At 51.4% G+C, this 18,564-nt stretch overlaps 1 protein-coding gene and 1 long non-coding RNA gene across 8 annotated transcripts in view; one reads left to right on the top strand and one right to left on the bottom strand.

Annotated features, from left to right (window-relative positions):
- NOL4L (nucleolar protein 4 like) overlaps positions 1-18,564 on the bottom strand; it is a 127,381-nt gene that overhangs the window by 53,522 nt on the left and 55,295 nt on the right. For all 7 annotated transcript variants that reach the window (XR_007151008.1, XM_047853306.1, XM_047853311.1 and 4 more), the window contains 2 exons: positions 18,143-18,254; positions 9,608-9,717 (listed from right to left, as the gene is read on the bottom strand). Coding sequence is in view for 6 of the 7 variants with exons in the window: in XM_047853306.1 (XP_047709262.1) it covers positions 9,608-9,717; positions 18,143-18,254 (222 nt within the window). In the remaining variant the exon portion in view is untranslated. The remainder of the gene's footprint in view (positions 1-9,607; positions 9,718-18,142; positions 18,255-18,564) is intronic.
- LOC125162380 (uncharacterized) lies at positions 8,779-12,564 on the top strand. The gene is made up of 4 exons (XR_007151009.1): positions 8,779-8,866; positions 9,019-9,162; positions 9,451-9,649; positions 12,096-12,564. It is a non-coding gene; the product is annotated as an uncharacterized LOC125162380 (long non-coding RNA).

Below are 18,564 nucleotides of genomic sequence, written 5' to 3'. Positions count from 1 at the left end.
GGTGTCTGAGAGGTGGGAAGCAAGAGATGAAGCAAGAGAAGGAAGCCAGGAAGGCCAGGACTTGGGAGGAAAGGAGGAGGCTGGGAACTGAGAAAGCAGTCCAGTATGCCTTGGTGGATGAGCCCAGTCGGGAGAGGAGGAGAAGGACTAAAATCCAGGTAGCCAAGGAGCAGATCCACATTCTTACAAGTTCTTCAGGGTCCACGCCACATTCTGTTACATGCACATTTCCAGAGAGCAAACAGAGATGCTCAAAGTTTGAAGATACTGGTCTAGAGAAGTGGCTACAGCAAGACAGTACCACAAATGACAAAAGGTGAAGACAATGATGATGGGGACACAGAAGAAGGATGCTGCCTCTCATGGTGAAGCCTAAAGGCGCTACTTATGTTCCACAGGACCAACCACCTCCTCAACCTCCCCCAAGGGCAGACTTCCAAGGTCAAGAGGCTCTGAAATCTTACTGGGAAACTGCCTTTGATCAACATGAAATATCTCACTTTGCCCTATTTAATGCTTTTTTTTGCCTTAAACATTTGCTTGTTTGACAGGAGCAACACTGCCTTCTCTTTCTCTTGATTTCATCTTAGTTTTTGTGTCATTAAAAAAATGTCTTTTGTTTGCCATTAAAAAAAAAAAACAAACCTTATCTGAGCCTCTTTTTTTTTTTTTTTTTTTAATTCTCTGCAGTGGAATTTAACCCGTTTACATTTACTGTGATTTACTGGCATTTGGTCTTGTTCCTACTAGCTTATTTATGTTTTCTACTTATTATATCTCTTTTTAGTTGTTTCTTCTTTTATTCCCTCATTTAATTACTCTTGCTGCATTGGTCAAGTTTTGTTTATTTCTTTTATTTTCTCTAGGGATTGAAAAGTTCTAAATTCTAGTTCTGTTCCATGGAAATTACTGTTTAATTTTAAAGAAATACTTCAGAACCTCTGCTTTCTTAAGAGACCACCAAAGGTTACATACACTGAGCCACAGCAGGGGACATGGAAATGATTTTTTTCTGTTATTTTCCCCCTGAGTTCACATCTTGCCTGGGCTGCAAGACAGCCTGAGGAGGGGGAAGGAAGAGATTATTTGATCATTATTGTTATTTTTTTAAAGTAATCTCTACACCCAATGTGGGGCTTGAACTCATGACTGCAAGATCGAGAGTTGCATGCTTTTTGGACTGAGCCAGCCAGGTGCCCCAGAGATCATTACTGTTACCAAGCTCTTAAATCTGGATCAGAGTCAGTGCTCATGGGTTCTCCACAGGTAAGAGCCCTATGAGTCAGGCACTGTTTAAGTTAAGCAACAGGCTCTCACTTCTTCTTTGGGTCCCCCCATTTCTTGGGGTCCTTCTGAGGTTGAGAGTGTTCATGAGAAAAGAAAGCCACAAAGAGGGTTAAGGACTCAGGGAGAGAAGGAACAGAGCCCTGATTTAATTCTTCCTTGTCCTGCAACTTGGTCCAATAGATTAAAAAGTGAATGTGGTTAGCCAAAAAGTGGACACAGCCCAAACATTCATCAGTGGGTGAAGGGATACATAAAATATGGTTTGGTAAGTAATGGAATATTAGTCAGCCATAAAAAGGAATGAAGTTCTGACACATGCAACAACATGAGTGGACCTTGGACACACATTACACTAAGTGAAGTCAGCCAGACACAGAAGGACAAATATTAATTATGTGATTCCACTTATATGAGGTCCCTAGGTGGTCATATTTATAGAGACAAAAAGTAAAACCTAGGTGGTTACCAGGGGCTGGAGGAAGGGAGAATGGGAGTTATTGCTTAATGGTTATAGACCTTCTGTTCAGGGTGATGAAAAACTTTTGGAGATAGTGGTGCTGTTCACATAACACTGTGAATGTACTTAATGCCACTGAACTGTGCATTTAAAAATGGTTAAAGTGGGGGTACCTGGGTGACTTAGTTGGTTAAGCGTCTGACTCTTGATTTCGGCTCAGGTAATGATCTCGTGGTTCTTGAGTTCAGGCCTCTCATTGGGCCCTGTGCTGGCAGTGAGGAGCCTGCTTGGGATTCTCTCTCTCCTCTCTCACTGCCCCTCCCCCCACTCTCTCTCTTTCTCTCTCTCTCTCAAAATAAATAAATAAGCTTAAAAAAATGGTTAGGGCTGCCTGGGTGGGTCAGTCGGTTGAACATCTGACCCTTGATTTCAGCCCAGGTCATGATCTTATGGTTTGTGAGTTCAAACCTAGCATCGGGCTCTGTGCTGACAGTGCAGAGCCTCCTTGGGATTCTCTCTCTTCCCTCTCTCTCTGTCCCTGCCCCAGTCCCACACACACATACTCTCTCTCTCTCTCTCTCTCTTAAAATAAATACATTTTTAAAAATTTAAAAACAATGGTTAAAATGGCAGAGCTCCTGCCTGGCTCAGTCCAAAGAGCATGCAACTCTTGATATTGGCCAAGGTAGTGAGTTAGAGCCCCACACTGGGTGCAGGGATTAATAAAAAAATAAATAAATAAACTTTAAAAAATGGTCAAAATGGCAGACTTTAAATTACAAATATTTTATCACAATTAAAAAACAAAGTGAATGTGGAGAATTTTTTGGAGTGGGCTTGTTTTCTCCTGCACTTAGGGAGGTTGGGACCTGAGAAAGTTCCACACTTGGATTGTGCTCACTTCCTGCCCCCATCCGTGCCTCGCTCCCCAGTGCTGGCTGAGGAAAGGGCTCTCCTGTGACCTCACTGCCAAGAAAGACCCATGCTCTGAGCCTCCTCCTCCTCATCTGTCTCCTTTCTCCTACTTTCCCCAAACTGGCTGTGGCCTTCACCAGCTCAGCGTCTCCCAGAGCTGTCGACTCTCAGCTTCCCTCACCCGGGCCCTCTTTGCCAGGTGGGCTACGATGAGAGGCCCGAATCTCATTTTAAAATAAGCGAATGTCCCCTGAACCACCTGGCAGATTCCTGGCCCCTTCTGGCCTCTGTTTTCTGTCTGGGTCACAGTTCCATGGCTGTTGTCCCGTCTGTTAAGAAGAGTTCCTTGAGAACAACTATACTTCTTATTCAACTTTACGGCCCTGGTCTCTTGCACAAGGTCATCCACTGTGTCTATTAAACACAAGGTGCATTAACAGCAGGAGAGGTCACTCCATAGTTCTAACGTGCCAGGCGCTGTGCTAAGCACTGATCTTGCCTCGCATCATTTACCTCTTGGAATAACTCTATGAGCTAGGTGTATTATTACTACTCTCGAGTAATAAAGCACAGAGAGTGAAGCAATTTTCCCAAAGTCACATAGCTGGTAGGTGGTGGAAGTGGTGCCATCAACCTGCCTCTAGGGTGTTTGCATAGGTGGGGGGCTGGCGTCCTGGCTAAGAACAGTGCTGTTCCAACAGGCCGGCTGCAAGGAGCATGAGGGCCCAAGCTCTGGAGACTCAGGGGGCTGTGGACCTTCCAGGCCCCACAAGTTTGCTGGGGCCTTCACGGTCCTCCCACACCCTCTGGGACCCAAGGAAAACTGTGGGCCGGGAGAAAGGCAGTAGAAAGGGAGGCAGAGGTTAACGGAGACAAGTAAGAGCTTCCATCACTGGGGCTTAAACAATGGAGCAGCACCACTACACAGGCTGCTGGGAGAATGATTAAAACCATTAGTAGGACATTAGAACAGCTCCAGGAACTGGAGAAAGTCTGACAGCCTTCCCACTCCGGACAGAGCAAGAACAGAAACCACCACCACCACCACCAACAACAAATAGTCCAGGGGTCTCAGCCTCCACATCTATAAAATGGAAGTATGTGTCAGAAGAAAGAATACAATCTGTCTCCCTCCTTCCAGATCGGGACATGATTTCTACAATAGGGTCTTGGGTCAAACACTGGGATCTAAGAAAAGATCAGGATAACATCACCCGTAATGTGCATATCAAATTATACACATACCCCCGCAGATAACTGAGCATACACGAGGTAGGGGTAACCTTCCTCCCAAACCCAGCCCCCTGCCAAATTCCTCTTGTGATAGTTCCTTAAGCATCATGTTTTTTTTTTTTTCAAAAAAAATTTTTTTAATGTTTATTTATTTTTGAGACAGAGAGAGACAGAGCATGAATGGGAGAGGGTCAGAGAGAGGGAGACACAGAATCTGAAACAGGCTCCAGGATCTGAGCTGTCAGCACAGAGCCCGATGCGGGGCTCGAACTCACGGACCGCGAGATCATGACTTGAGCCGAAGTCGGCCGCCCAACCGACTGAGCCACCCAGGCGCCCCAAGCATCATGTATTTAAAGCAGATCCCAGTTCCCAGGCCAAACAAAAGACCCTTGGCGTGCTCTGCCAGAATCTCTGCCGAGGACATTTTCCCCCCTCCAACCCCATGGGCGACACACCTGCTTCAGATTCTAATGAGCACATCCTCATCCAGTAAGTGTGGAGAGAAGCAGGGCTTGGGGCTCTGGCAGGTGCACAGGTTCAGGGATGGAAGAGATCTGAGTTTCATTCATGTCAGTGGTTGTGTGACCTCGAGCAAGTGCAGAACCTTTCTGAGCCTGAGCTATGGAATCTGCAAAATGAGAATAATGGGACCCTGCAGGGCTGTGAGGGCAAAGGGTAAAGTGTGAAGGGTAAAGAACAAGTGCCTAAATTAATAACCCAGTGCCTACAATGGCATCCACCTGGCTCACTTCCTTGTGCCTCCTCTAAAACCCCAGGGTGTTGATTTGGGTTTTCCTTATCTCTATCACTGAACTCTGAGAGCCAGCAGGGCATAGACTCGCCTCTGTTCACCACTGTTCCCTTAGCGCCTACAACCATGTCTGGTTACAGTGTGCAATGGATAGAAGGATGGATGGATGGGTGGGTGGGCGGGTGGATGGATGGGTGGGCGGGTGGATGAGTGGATGGATGGGTGAAGGAGCGAGGGAATGGCAGGAAAATTATATAACCGGCTCATTTGGTAGGTGGGAAATATCTTGGCCAAGAGGGTAAAGAGACTCTGATAACATGGAAAATCAGCATCAGAAAAGTAAAGCACCCACCCACCCTGCTCCTGGGTGGCTCAGTTGGTCGAGTGTCTGACTTCAGCTCAGGTCATGATCTTGCGATTTGTGGGTTCAAGCCCCCACCATCAGCTCTGTGCTGACAACTCAGAGCCTGGAGCCTGCTTCAGATTCTGTGTCTCCTTCTCTCTCTGCCCCTCCTCCACTTGCACTCTGTTTCTCTCTCTCTCTCAAAAATAGAGAAACATTAAAAAAATTTTTTTTTGAAAGAAGAAAAGCAAAGCACAGTGTTTGTGCGGGATAATCCCCTTTCTGTTCAACAGTCTGGAAGGTTGGACCCCAAAATACTCAGTGACTTGAGTGGTGGGATGGTGGCGATTTTTATCACCATGCTTTTGCTTTTGACTACTGAGGTCAGGTGCTACCTGTGTAATTAAAAGAAGTACGGGGACACCTGGGTGGCTTAGTTGGTTAAGCGTCTGACTTCTGCTTAGGGCATGATCTAACGGTTCGTGAGTTCGAGCCCCACGTTAGACTCTCTGCTGTCAGCACAGAGCCCACTTTGGATCCTCTGCCCTCTGCCCTTTGTCCCTCCCCTCTTTGTGCTCTCTCTCTCAAAAATAAATAAACATTAAAAAACATTTCTTAAAAAAAAAAGAGGGGGGTGCCTGGGTGGCTCAGTCGGTTAAGCGTCCGACTTCAACTCAGGTCACGATCTCGCGGTGTGTGAGTTCGAGCCCCACGTCGGGCTCTGGGCTGATGGCTCGGAGCCTGGAGCCTGCTTCCGATTCTGTGTCTCCCTCTCTCTCTGCCCCTCCCCCGTTCATTCTCTGTCTCTCTCCGTCTCAAAAATAGATAAACGTTAAAAATAAATTAAAAAAAAAAAAGAGGTATGAAACCAGTGGCCACATAAAGAGGAGACCCTAGCACTCCTCTTCGGTGCATCTTGCACACAGCCCTAAAGGGGGATGTGCCAGGCCAGCCGTTGTGGATGGCACTTGTCCTGTGAGTGTGGCACGTCTCCCTGAGACCTCATCTTATGACAGAATGCTACAGAGCATTCTCCGAGAGACAGTCCGCAACTTATGAAATCCTCCTACCCCGCCCCCTATAAGAAAATGTTTTCCTCATCAGTACAACAAAATGTGATTTCAGTTTTATGTCTTTATTAGAGTTTTCCCAAGCAAGGGGGAAAAAAGATTTTTATCAGACTACAGTCCCCTATTTTCAGCTCAATGTGGCCCCTGCGATGATAGCTCCCAGGCCCTGTGTCTTAGGATGGAGGTCCTGGAAGGCTGGTGTCTGATCCCCAAATGTCTTGCATGTTGAGGACACCATTAATATTTGGTGCATTGAATCAGACCTCAAGAAGAATCTTTTTCCTTTGTGTGAATATTGTTATTAGATTTTCATATTACCTAATATCCTCTGTGGAGAAGGGCCCATTTCCCGGCATATTAATTTGACACAATTGGACAAGTAACATGATTCTGTCCAGTTCGCAAGTAAATCCCACCACCTGTTCATTGTCTGCTAGAAGCAAAGCAAGGGCAACATTTTCTACCTGCCTTACGGTTTGTCTCCTGGATATCGAATGCTGGAAAAAATGAATTATTGGGATTTTTCTTACCCGGAGTTTTTAGATGGAGGGTTTTGTTTGGCATTAATAAATTATCACTTATCCAGCTCCTGTTACATTAGAATTAGGTTTATTTTCCGTAGGGCCTGCAGGAGTGACCTGCAAACACTTAGGCCCTCTGTCAGCATTTCGGGGCCAGAGGGGGCTTCAGGGAATGAAGCCGCTTTCAGAGCCTCGGAGGCGGCACACGAGACATGACAGCGGCAGAGGCAGGCCCCTGGCTGCGTGTTCGCACGGCACGCCATTCACTGGCCCTGAGGGGAGCCCGACTCCCACTCCCCCCCCCCCCCCCCGCCCCGGGAACAAGCTACCAATTCCAATAAATGTATTTTTAGTTCCAACTCAAACCAAAGAATCAAAGACTTCTGGGTCCTTGGCCCTTCCTTGCTCCTACAGATAAATAATCTGATGAGCAATGTGATTTCTGGTTTCACCATGTACCCAGCCATCGAACAGGGATGGCCTGAGAGAGTGAGGCCTTGCGAGCTCACCGCTATGCGGGGAGTGCTGGAGCCCAGCAGATGCCAGACCCTAGGCTCGAGGAGGGACGCTGCTTCTCCTGCCCGGTGTATGCAAGGAAGGTCGACACCTTTGATCTCCTGCAGCACAGGGGACAGGAGAAGAGCGGATACTGTCCCAGGGCCCCCACCTGGGAAACTAGGAACGGAGGCGAGGAAGGCAGAGTCGACGCTGAGACACTTGCCGTCAATTTCAGTCCCAGCTGGACTCTCAGAGCACCCTGGAGAGAAACACCTTCCCACAACCCGCCTTTCCTTTGTGAGTGGCCCAAACCTCACCAGGGTATTTTATCCATCTTGTTTCATGAACTTTGGTTCATTCACAGATACCCAAGTGCTTCTTTGCCCAACACTTGTGTCTTCCGCCTCTTTCTTCGGGAACAGAATATCTCACACTCCCTGCAGCGGCCACATCAGCCTCTCAGGTTCTCAGAGGCACTGTCCTCCCTCAAGCCACAGGGCCTCGGCACAAGCGGTTTCCTTAGCCTGGAGCTCTTCCCTTCGGACCTCCATCTCAGCTCAAGCACCCCTTCCTGAAGCAAAGCCCTGCCTCGGTCCACCCCTCATGCCCATCTAAGAGTACTCATGGACTGTGTGTCCTCCCGTGTGGCATTTGTCGTAGTTGCCCTGTGATAACCGATTCATCTTTCCCTCCAATTATTTATTGTTACCTCCTCTGAGCTGGGCCCTTGTGTGTGATTCTTTTTCATTAGTGTCTGTTTCCCCCAAATCATAAGAAGGGCTAGTAATGGTAGCTCTGAAGACTTGCGCATCCCTAGATGAGCTCACAGGGCAGGGCTCCATAAGTATTTGCTGAAGGATTAAATCCTTGCAAATGCACCTGGCCGATAGTTGTAATTCCCCACAGATACCAAGAATTCGTATCACGAAGCAAAATAGCACAGCATCCAGTAATGGGGCTACCCTGACCACTACTGGTCCTGGTGGCGATCTGAATCTAGCATCGTTCTGTGGGAAAGAAAGAGGCATGAGGCTGTACCGCCAGCTGTCTGAGTGGCTCTGCACTTCACGGTGACGATGGGAATGGTGAAAAGAAGGTGAGAGAAGCCAGGTGCTTATGACTGTGTGGATGGTTACGGGAAAGGAAATTACTCTTCAACGTAGTCAGAGGTCTCGCACTGAACCTGCATGGTGGTGTTTGGATTCTGTAACTATTAACAAAAACACTGCCATATTATTGGCATTCCTGCACAGAAACAATTTTACCGTTGTGAGTTAGAAACCCCCACATCCTTTCCCCCACTGACATTATTTTTGAGTACGTGAAGCTTCTTAGGGATGTAACCATCATAGAGGAGACTATGTCAGGCGAGAAGATGCGGGAGGCACAGAGACACAAACAGCCCTAGCATCCAGAACAAGGCTTATTTTGTTCAACCTTTATGGGCTGGGCACGGTACGGGGCTGGGAGGACATCCCTCCTCCTTGGGGGAGGGCAGAATGGGTCATGCTCAAGCAGGCCAGCTCAAATCCTCCAGCGGGTGCCACAACCCCAGATGCAACCTAAACATCCTGCTACATCACCTTGGAGCTGGCTGTGGAGCCATCACCCACTCTGCGTACACACACTCAGGTTGTCAAGGAGACCAGCAGTACGCGGGACAGCATGCACCCAGGGCCGGAAGTCAGACTCTCGGTGGGGGTGGGGAGGAAGAACCCATTCCCCTAGGGAGGCCTCAAAGGTCTAGTAGGTTCATACGTCACAACAGATGAGAAGATGTGAAGCTGTGTGAGAAATTATTACTCTGATTTTAGGCAGTGGTGGAGGCAGGGGGTGGCATTCACCTAGTCCTTCCTTGAAGGACAGTCATGCTACTTGCTTTGCAAAGGGCTAGAAGGTAGACTGTGTGGGGAAGCTGGCAAGAGTGGTTTTCCTTTCAGAGCCAGTTTCCATGGTGCCTGACAACACTTGGCAATCCACAGCTGGGGAGTCTTGGACAGCCAGGGGGGCCCAGGGCCTTATCTCACCCGGGCCACCCTCCAAGGCCTCTGGCCTCTCTGGGCCCCCAGAGTGAGAGACCACAGGTGAGCAGCCAGGGCACCTCTCTCTCTCTCTCTTTCTCTCTCTCTTTCTCTCTCATGCCTCCCTGGGGAAAGGAGGTGAGTGACACAGCAGACAAAGGGCAAAAAGCAGAGAGAGAACAACCTAAGAGCCAAGGTCTACAGCTCATGCACACCCCCTCCTTCACCCCTGCCCTTGGGGAAAGTTCTGTGAAGCATGAGCTTCCTGAGTTTCACTGAAGACCTGGCAGGGCTGTCTGCCCAGCAGATCCCTAACTAAGAACACATTCTTTCCACCCCCACACCCCTCAGCCTGGACTGCAAGGACCAGATAACCACGTACGGTCCCCTTCGATTCCCGGTGTGTTTACACCTGCTGTGGTCCCCACATCCTGGAAAGGACCAACCACACCCAGACAGGTTGGGACGCTTCCAGGCGGGACGAGGAGAGGAGAGACATGCGCCTTACCTGTTCCTGGGAGTTCATCACTCGCAACTTCATCTGCTTCAGGTACGTGGAGGTTAGGGGCATGTTGTAATCGATAATCCCGGAGACCAGAGGAGAGGGAGGTTCGTTTTCTGGCAGGAAGAACAAAAGGAAGCCACTTTCAGTCTGGGCCAGGGGCCCCCTGGCAGGCACCACACCCTGTCACCCACACAGAGCCTAAGGAGGAGGAAGGAACACGCCAGAGCTCACAAGCTGGCGGCTCACCTACCACATCTGGCCTGTGGATGCGGACTGCGAGGCCCTGAAAATATTGTTCAGTTAGGTGCCATTGTTTAGCAAGCGTTCACATGCTAAAAATCGGGACTATCTGGCTTCCTTGGAAGCTGGAAGGTCTGGTCACACAGGGCCCACGCTCCCACCTGGCCACCTACCAGGGCAGCCTTGCAGCAGCCACTTTAGCCAGCGTGTGAACTCTCCATTTTGCCACAGTCCCTACCGGTTCCTATGCGCATTTTCACTTGATTATGACACTTGCCGGGCCCTCAAAGGCATTTTCGTTTCCAGCTCTGGTCTAAGCCAGCTTCCTGGTGCACACCTGCCACCACCACCTGACCCCATCTCCCACCCCGACAGCGTCCCCCAAAAGCACTGTCAGGTACCATATGGCTCACAGGTCTGGGCCAGGCCTCCACTACCCCCTCCCAAATTCTGGTTCTTCCTTAATCACACGGAGAGGAGCTCTGTTCCCCCCATTTATTGCTTTCTTGTCCTGAAGATCAAAGTCACGCATGTTCTTTTTGTAAAGCATTTGCAAAATGTGGAAAAATGTAAAGGCCAAAAAAAAAAAAAAAACCAAAAACCAAAAAAACCACCCAAAACCAATAATTGCACTGAGCAGCTTGACATATGCTTCTGTTTATTTTTTCTCTGTGACTTCTCTTCTTTACGCACTTGATATTAAAATGCATGCAGAAAATTATAGTTTGCTTAAAAACATTTTTTCCCACTTAACATTGTCACGGTCATTTCCCCCACCATCAAAAATCTTGTTTTGCTTTGCAAACAGTGTTTTTATGGCTGTGTACTATTTTATCATAACTTGCTCAAGTCATTTGCTTATGATTGGCCATTCAGGTTGTTTCCTATTGGAGGCTATTATAAACAGTACTACAGGGAACATCTTTATTCATGAATATTGGTCTGTATTTCTAATTGTTTTCCAAAAAATGGAATTTGGGGGCCGAAGGGTAGGACTGTTCCAGAACTCTTAAAATCTCCAGCTAAGCTGCCTTCTGCAGAGGCTGCTGCGGTGGACGGTGCCCAGCCACTGTGTTCTGCGTCTGAGGCCCCACCGTAGGCGTCATAAGGGACAGACTAAAATGGCACAGTAATAAGTCAAGGAAGACGGGGAGCAGGACTGAAAGGGAGCCCCTTTTCCCATTCCAGCTTTCTCTGCAGATGCCCCCTGCTATGACCAGTCTCAAAACCGTGGAGTCACCTGCTGGGACCTTTCACACAAAGCAGGGCCTCCTTTGGTCATTTAGTCACTTGACCCAGCTTCACCCTCCGCCTGGGGCATAGTCTTGGTTGCCTGTTCTCCGGCCTCCTCTTCCTGCCTCCAAGACTCCAGGCCTTTGGCCCAAAGTCCCCCCTGGTGCTCAGTTCTGTTCATGGGCTGGGATTTGAGCAGTGTGAGGAAAAGGAGGAGAAGCAGGAGCGACTTGTGGACTTGCCAAAGCTTGCCCTCCACCACTGCCACCACCACCATCGTGCCGGAGAGACGGGCTCAGGGGCAAGCGGGTGCTGGGGCCTCGGTGGAGGAATGCGGGAGCCAGGGCCCAGGCCAGGAAGGTCCCTTCGACCTTGGAGACGCTATGCTGAGTAAAAGAAGCCAGCCACACAAGGACAAATACGCTAGGATTCCACTTAGCTGGACTATCGAGAGCAGGCCTGGTCACTGGGACAGAGAGTTGAACACAGGTTATTGGAGACTGGGGGTTGAGAATGGGAGTTATTGCTTCATGGGCACGTGGTTTCTGTTTGGGGTGGTGAAAACGTTTTGGAAACACAGTGGTGAGGGTGGCTGAGTGGTGTGAATATCATTAATGCCGCTGAATGTACACTTAAAAATTATTAAAATGACAAGTTTTATGTTATATTTTACAATAAAGAAAAAAGCCCCTGCAAACAAGGGGGTGAAGCTACCCAAAGGGGACAAGGGAGTCCCTGCCTTGACAAGGACAGAAACAGAGAACGGGGTCCACAGAGACTGGGTCTGGGGCCGACGGGTGTCATTTTGAGGTGGTATACTTATGGTGACGGCACAGCTTGAATATCATCAAGGTTTATAAAAATGCACAACTATGGTTTGCTTTTTAAAGCTATGTTGCCGCACTCAGGGTTTTTGTGCTCCTTGAGGAAGGTCTTTGCTCTCTGAGGAAGAAGTGAATGTCACTAATAGAATATCTCAGAAAACTGGCTTAAAATGAGCTGCACTTTCTTTCCGTAGACACTTCCTCTTGGTTCCGTGGCAGAGGGTTCTGACACCGCTGCACGTTGGCGCTTTCGCACAGACGACTGGCACGGCGAGGGGACTGAAGTCGGTTTCAGCGTCCGTTAGTCCTCTTCTTGCTGCCCCACCCTCAACCCAGACTTGACCTCTTTAAGCCCAGGAGCACATTGGGAACTCCCTCCCCCACAAAGCGACGGGGTTGGAGGCCGTATGTGAGGCAGACATTTGAGCAACCACACTGAGAGGGCGTCACTCAAAAGATCCATGGTTCCTGTTTTCTGATCCTGGGTCTCCAGACAGAGAACTCTGCCATTTCCGTTTCATTTCCTCAGAGACATGGTTGTCTGGTGAGAAGCTGTCAGACAACATGGTGCATGAGCAGGGCCACCCTCGTCCTGGAGATCACTGGTCAAGGCCGCAAATGAAGAATTCATGGAGTGTCATGGCAGCTCTCCGTGTTTGGCCATCCGGGGAGGCCAGACACTGTTTTTTTCCCTGATGGTCACCCATGTCCTGCCTAAAATACCACGACTGCTTATGAGAAGGCACCTCTGATAAAGCCGGGTACAGCCTGGCTTAAGAAAGAAAACAGAAAACCAATGGCTAGGATGGTACTCTTGGGAGGAGGGGAAAGGGGTTTTCCTTGGCCTGTTCCGTCCCCGGCAGGTCCACAGATCAGAAACCACTTCCAGTGCCCAGAGGTGAGCCAGGAGGGCTCAAGAAGAGGAGGTAGGATGCCCCGTCTGGGGGGAACCCGGATGCCTTGAGCATGCACGCACAAATCCATCAGAGATCCAAGTGCAGTGGAATGCTCGTGCCTGCAGCTCCAGAAGCGAGAGTGCTGGTGGGGAGGCGGGACCTTGGTGGGCAGTGGGGAGGCATTCCAGGTGAGAAAACATGCCAGGGAGCTGGCTATGGGACCGCAGTGAGGAGAAAGGCAGGCAGGGTTTCTGCCAGCCAGGAAGTTCCAGAGGTGGTAAGTGGCTCACATCAAGAGGATCAACTTGGTAGGAAAGAGGGGAGGTGCAGAAGCCAGTGGTAGCTCCGGGAACTCTGTGGAGTCACATGCTCACTAGGCCAGACGAATGCCAGGATGGGCATGAGCTAAGGTGGATGCATGAATGGGTTACAAGTGGCTTCCCTGGGCTCTGCTGAGGCAGGTCAGCCCCCGCTGGGGTCAACACATACAGTGGCCGCGCTCAAGCCACTAAGCGATACCGCTGGTGAGTTAGGAGATCGCCACGGTCGCAGAGCCACCATAATCCAGCAGGCTGCTGGTGAGAGAAGCAGAGGAATCACTCAAAGAAATGTCTCAACATGCTTTGCCAAGGAAAACTGACACCCGCCCAGGAGCTAGCCCTGGCTTTATGGGCCTCGAGAATAACCCGTGATGCGGAGGCTTGACCCAGGCCAAGCCAAGTGCTGGCCTCCACAGCTAGGCTCCAATGGCATGCATCAATCAATGCAAGCTTCAGCGGAGGCAGTGGCCCTCGCTCCTCCACGTAGAGCAAACGCGGGCAATTCTCCTGAGCTTTCACCTACAGAACAGAACTCAGTCCAGAGAGGCCTGTGGCTTCAGCTGCCAGTGGCAAGAGCTCTCCCAGGCAGGGCTGCATGTTGAAGGATACGTGCGTGATGAGGGCCCAGAGGAGCCAGGAGACCAGCCAGCCTGAGTGGGTGTTCAGATCTGGAAACAGAGACCCAAAACCTGGGGCTGGCTCAAAAGGTGATGGAAAGCCTCTTTCCCAGGGGAGTGAATCAGTAGGCCAACAGGTATTCGAGGAGCACTGATGTGTGTACCTTCGGCGGGAAAGGTAGGGGGGACTCTGTAGGTACAATCCCTGCACTCGGCGGGGTGGGACCGATGTGGAGTCCATTAGAGGTCAGAGGAGGAAGAGTTCAGAGGCTCTGGAGTAGTTCAAGACAGCTTTGTGGAGGGAGGATCTGAACAATGTTCAATCACTTAGCTGACGGCTACTCAGCACCCGTTAGGAGCTCCACAAAGACCCTCCTGCTCCAGGAGGTGGGTACTAGTATTAACAGCCCATTTTACAGATGAGGCACCCTCCCCATGTCACACAGCAAATGAGTATGAGAACTGGGCCAGGCCAAGCCAGCAACCAGGCCAGCATTGGAAAGACTCTGCAGGGGCCTAGGAACCAGCTGCAATGGGGTCACGTGAAGGGAGGAGAGGAAAGAGGGATGCGGGGGGTGGGGGGGGCACAGAGGGGGTTGGACTGAGACAGAGGAGTCTGGGCCTGGCTGTGAATGAATCACCACCTGAGTGGACAACTCTGTCTCCAAGGCAGGGACCCTTCAATAGGTAACTGGGTTGCCCACTGCTACCTCCTAGTTTGCTGCCTTGCAAATAATATTTTGCCACATCGGATCGGAGAAAACCAGAGCATGCCCCCAGAGGCCCTTTCCCTAGGAGCTAGGGCTGGTCTGAGGGCACACCCGGTTCTCACTCTGTCCCATCTCCGCCTGGACTTGCTGTGGGGTGGTGGAAAAGGAGTGTGGAGCCGGGAGGCCCTGGAATTTCCCATCCCTGGACTTCCTGATCCTCGGCTGCCTCCTTTGTTTGTGCTCCTGGCGTTGGGGGGAGGGCACGGGACTGTCCAGGCCCCCAGGCTCTGCCGGGGACAAACTGCTGAGCAGGGGAGGCTGCTTTGCTTCCTTTCTTTCTTTTTAACACGAGGCCAGGAAGCCAGGAGTTTTCCCAACAGCCCCTTGAGAAGTCTCCATCCTGTTCCCTGTCCCCCTCCTGCCCCACCTTCCTGGGACAGGAACCCAGGCCTGCCTCTGGGGCCTGAGGCAGGAGAAGGAGGGGGGAGGGCTGGCATGGCAGGGGCGCCTACGAAAGAGCGAGCAGTATGGCTTCATCCAGGGAGGCCAGCACTGCAGGAGACCAGCTCTGTGGGCTCTTAGCTGGGGTAGGAGAAGGGACGCCCTGCCAGCTGGCAAGGGTGGCCCAGGCAGCTAATGCCTCTGGCCATTAAGCAGACAGGGGAGCCTTTCCCACTCCAGAGCTCTTCACTGGCAGCTTCCAGAACCAAGCCCTTCCCTTTTGCTTAGAGACCAGGTTGTGGACCCAGGGTGCTCACCTAGGTAGGCTGACTGACCAGAGGTCTCCCTGCAGGGCCACCTGAACATTGGCATTCTTGTGTCTCAACACCATGGTGCACACACCTAATAGGGTGGGAGAAATGGGCTGATGTTCCCCAGGTACCTGCCATACCAGATGCCCTACAGAATAGGCTCCTTTAATTCAGCTCCAAGAGGGAGGCATTGCTCCCATCTTGCTGATGATAAAATAAGTTCTCCTGCCTTCTGGTAGGGCTTGGACAACTAATTTCACCATGACACTTGTCTGTGCCTCGTTTTCTTTTTTTTTTTTCAACGTTTTTATTTATTTTTGGGACAGAGAGAGACAGAGCATGAACGGGGGAGGGGCAGAGAGAGAGGGAGACACAGAATCGGAAACAGGCTCCAGGCTCTGAGCCATCAGCCCAGAGCCCGACGCGGGGCTCGAACTCCCGGACCGCGAGATCGTGACCTGGCTGAAGTCGGACGCTTAACCGACTGCGCCACCCAGGCGCCCCTGTGCCTCGTTTTCTTAGCGGCAAGGTGGGATGGATACCTCATAGGATCATACAAGCTGTTAGGAGCAGGGAGGTCCCCAGCCTGCCACAGGACATACAACAGGGACCAGGCACCACACCCAGGTCTGCTGGGCCCCCAGCCCAGGCTTTTCCGTGGGTCACACCGTCTCCTGCTCCCTCAGTGTCTCCTCTTCTCCCTGCATGGGAAGCTCCTCTCCCGGGGGCAGAGAAGTGGCATTCTGCCTGAGGACCGGCAAGGATGGGTACCATGCAGCTTTATGCCTCCTGTGCTCCGTCCTGCCTGGAGCACACCCCTGGGAAGGGAGGCTCCAGCACAGAGCACACGGAGCTGGTTTATATTCTAGGCGGTTCCCTCCTGGAGTGAGTACGCGCGCGCGTTCTTTCTCTCTCTCTCTCTCTCTCTCTCTTTCTCCCCCTCTCCCTCTCCTTCTCCACCTCCCTCCCATCACTCTCCTCCCTCTTCCTCCCTGGGGGTGGGGGCCTGATGGTGGCAGCCTGGAGAAGAAACCGGCTGCCGCTGTGCTCAGCATCGCCCTCTTGGCCGCGCTGGCCATGCCGAAGCCCACAGATGAGGAGAAGCGGAGCTGCAGCCTGGAGACGAGACCTTGCAGCCTTCACTGAGGAGTTGGGGGGCGGGGGGTGAGGGACGTCCTCCACACCGGCAGAGAGCAAGGGACCAGAACAGAGGGAGGCTGCAGACACCCCAGAGCGGCCCACAAATGCAGTCCCTCTTGGCCTGGCCTCTGTTCCCCTAGGCTAGTGCTTCAGTGTGACTCCGCCAGTTGCTATGGAAACAATTAGGCCAGAACAGGAGGGGACAGGCAGCCACCACCAGGGCACATGCCCCTGGGACTCAGACCCTGACAGGGTGGGGGTGCAGCAGGGAAAGCCCTCCTGGCCTATTTGCAGGGACCAGACACTGCCTTGGCCCAAGGCTGCGGCCACTCAGCCAGGGCCAGGCCCAGTGGGGCGGGGGCCTCTGAGGCATGTGCGTTACCATAATAACTACAACCGCCACGGTTCCCTCCTCTTGTGCGGCAGCCGTGTGCCGGGGTACAGGGATTAACTCTCCAACCTTAGCCCCCTGACGTAGGTCCCATGATTCACTCCACTTAACAGAAGAGGAAACTGAGGCTCAGAGAGACGAAGTCACTTGTTTAGGATGCACAGCTGCTGACTGGCAGAGATTCAGACCCACCCAGTGTGGCCTTGGGGGCTCTGCTCTTAAACCAGGAACCCAGTGTTTGAGGCATTAACCACGCTTGTTCCTGTCCCCCATACTTTAGAAGCTACCCAATGTGCCTGGTGAAGCAGCCATGGCCTAGCGACCCCATGGACAGGAAGGCTTCTGGATTTGGTGAGTCAGCAGAGATCACCAAAGTGAGAAAATCCCAAAACACTTGATACCTAGGCTCCAATTTCTTTGTTGTCATCTACTTTGCTTGAGCTTTGTTGTTGATTTTTCCTTCCCCAGAAATGGGGGGTGCCACTTGAGTATCACCCAAAGTGAACAGCCTGCCCTTCAGCCTGAGTCTGTTCCCATCCTCAGGCAAAACGCCCACTGACTTCAGCAACCTTTACAGACCTGATGCCCAGGAGCAGCCTAGAAGCCCTGATAAATCGCCCACATGAGCACCATTTCTCAGGGCAGAGTTACAGTCACACCGGCCACATGTATCGGCCCACCTTGCTGTGCCAAAGCCACCTGCGAACAAATGGGCCCCAGACTTGCTGGAGGCCTCTGGGCGTGCTCAGGGTGAGGGGCTGGGGAGGACTGAAACGGGGGTCCTTGCTGCATCTCAGGGGGCAGGGCAGAGCTGGAGAGCATGGACACTGGCCCAAGGAACCAACTTTGCCTGGTCACAAGTGCTCTGGGCATTTACATTCGAGGTAATTCCCACAGATTTCCTGGACGTTCGCAGCGAGGGAATAAACACTGAGGGAGGACCGACTACTGGTAGGTGTGGGGCTACAGGGTACAGAGGTACCCGTGGCGAGGGGGGTGCTCCTGTCTTCAGAGAGCTCACAGTCAGGGCGGTGAGACCAGACCCATGAGGACACTGCCCCAAGTGAGGCTTGGGTGGCAAGTATTCAGGTGCTCAGGGACTAGGGCGAGGTGATCATTGCCACCAGGAACCTCAGTGGGAGAAGAGGGTCTTAAAAGGAGGTAGGAATATACCATTGGTTTTTTAAATGAAACCTGACATTTTTTTAAGCTGAAAAAAAAAAAACCCAAAAAACCCCAACCAAACCAACAACGAAGTTCTCTGGGCATGGACCCACACTGGCCTCTGGGAATTGTGACAACTGCTGGCCATGCACTTTTCCGTCTGTGCCAGCAAAGGGCAGGCCCTGCTGGTGGGAGGGCCTTTCCCTGCACAACCTCCCCCAAGGCACCAGCATGCCTGCCTTCTCCCCTACCTTTGGGCTCCAGGCCATTGGAATTAAAGTGCATCCTCTTCTGACACTCTGTGCAGCTCATCAGGAATCGAGTCACGGCTTCTCGCGGAAGGAAGGCATAGGTCTCTGCAATCTGGGGGAAAGAGGAGGTTTGCTCATCATATGGACCCAGGGGGAGGTCACTTGATCACCAGGTCACCGAGGTCAGTGCTCAGGTGGCAGGTGGTTGGCCCTTGCCAGGAAGGGAAGGGATTCGAGGAGCAGGTGGCAGGTGCCCTCAATTCTTAGCCATGGAAATGAGTGAGGACTCTTACGGAAAACCATTTGTTCTAAAATTTTGAATAAAGGAGCTTAAAAACTGAGAAAGCAAAACATGTAAACATTATCTAACCTATGTTTTAATAAGTAATACTCCTCTCAGAGCATTTTATTGTTGCTACTGA

This window comes from Prionailurus viverrinus, chromosome A3 (genome assembly GCF_022837055.1).
Source record: "Prionailurus viverrinus isolate Anna chromosome A3, UM_Priviv_1.0, whole genome shotgun sequence".
In the NCBI taxonomy this organism is placed as follows: Eukaryota; Metazoa; Chordata; class Mammalia; order Carnivora; family Felidae; genus Prionailurus; species Prionailurus viverrinus.
Note: the sequence above shows the minus strand (reverse complement) of the source record. Positions and strands in the feature narration are given on the sequence as shown.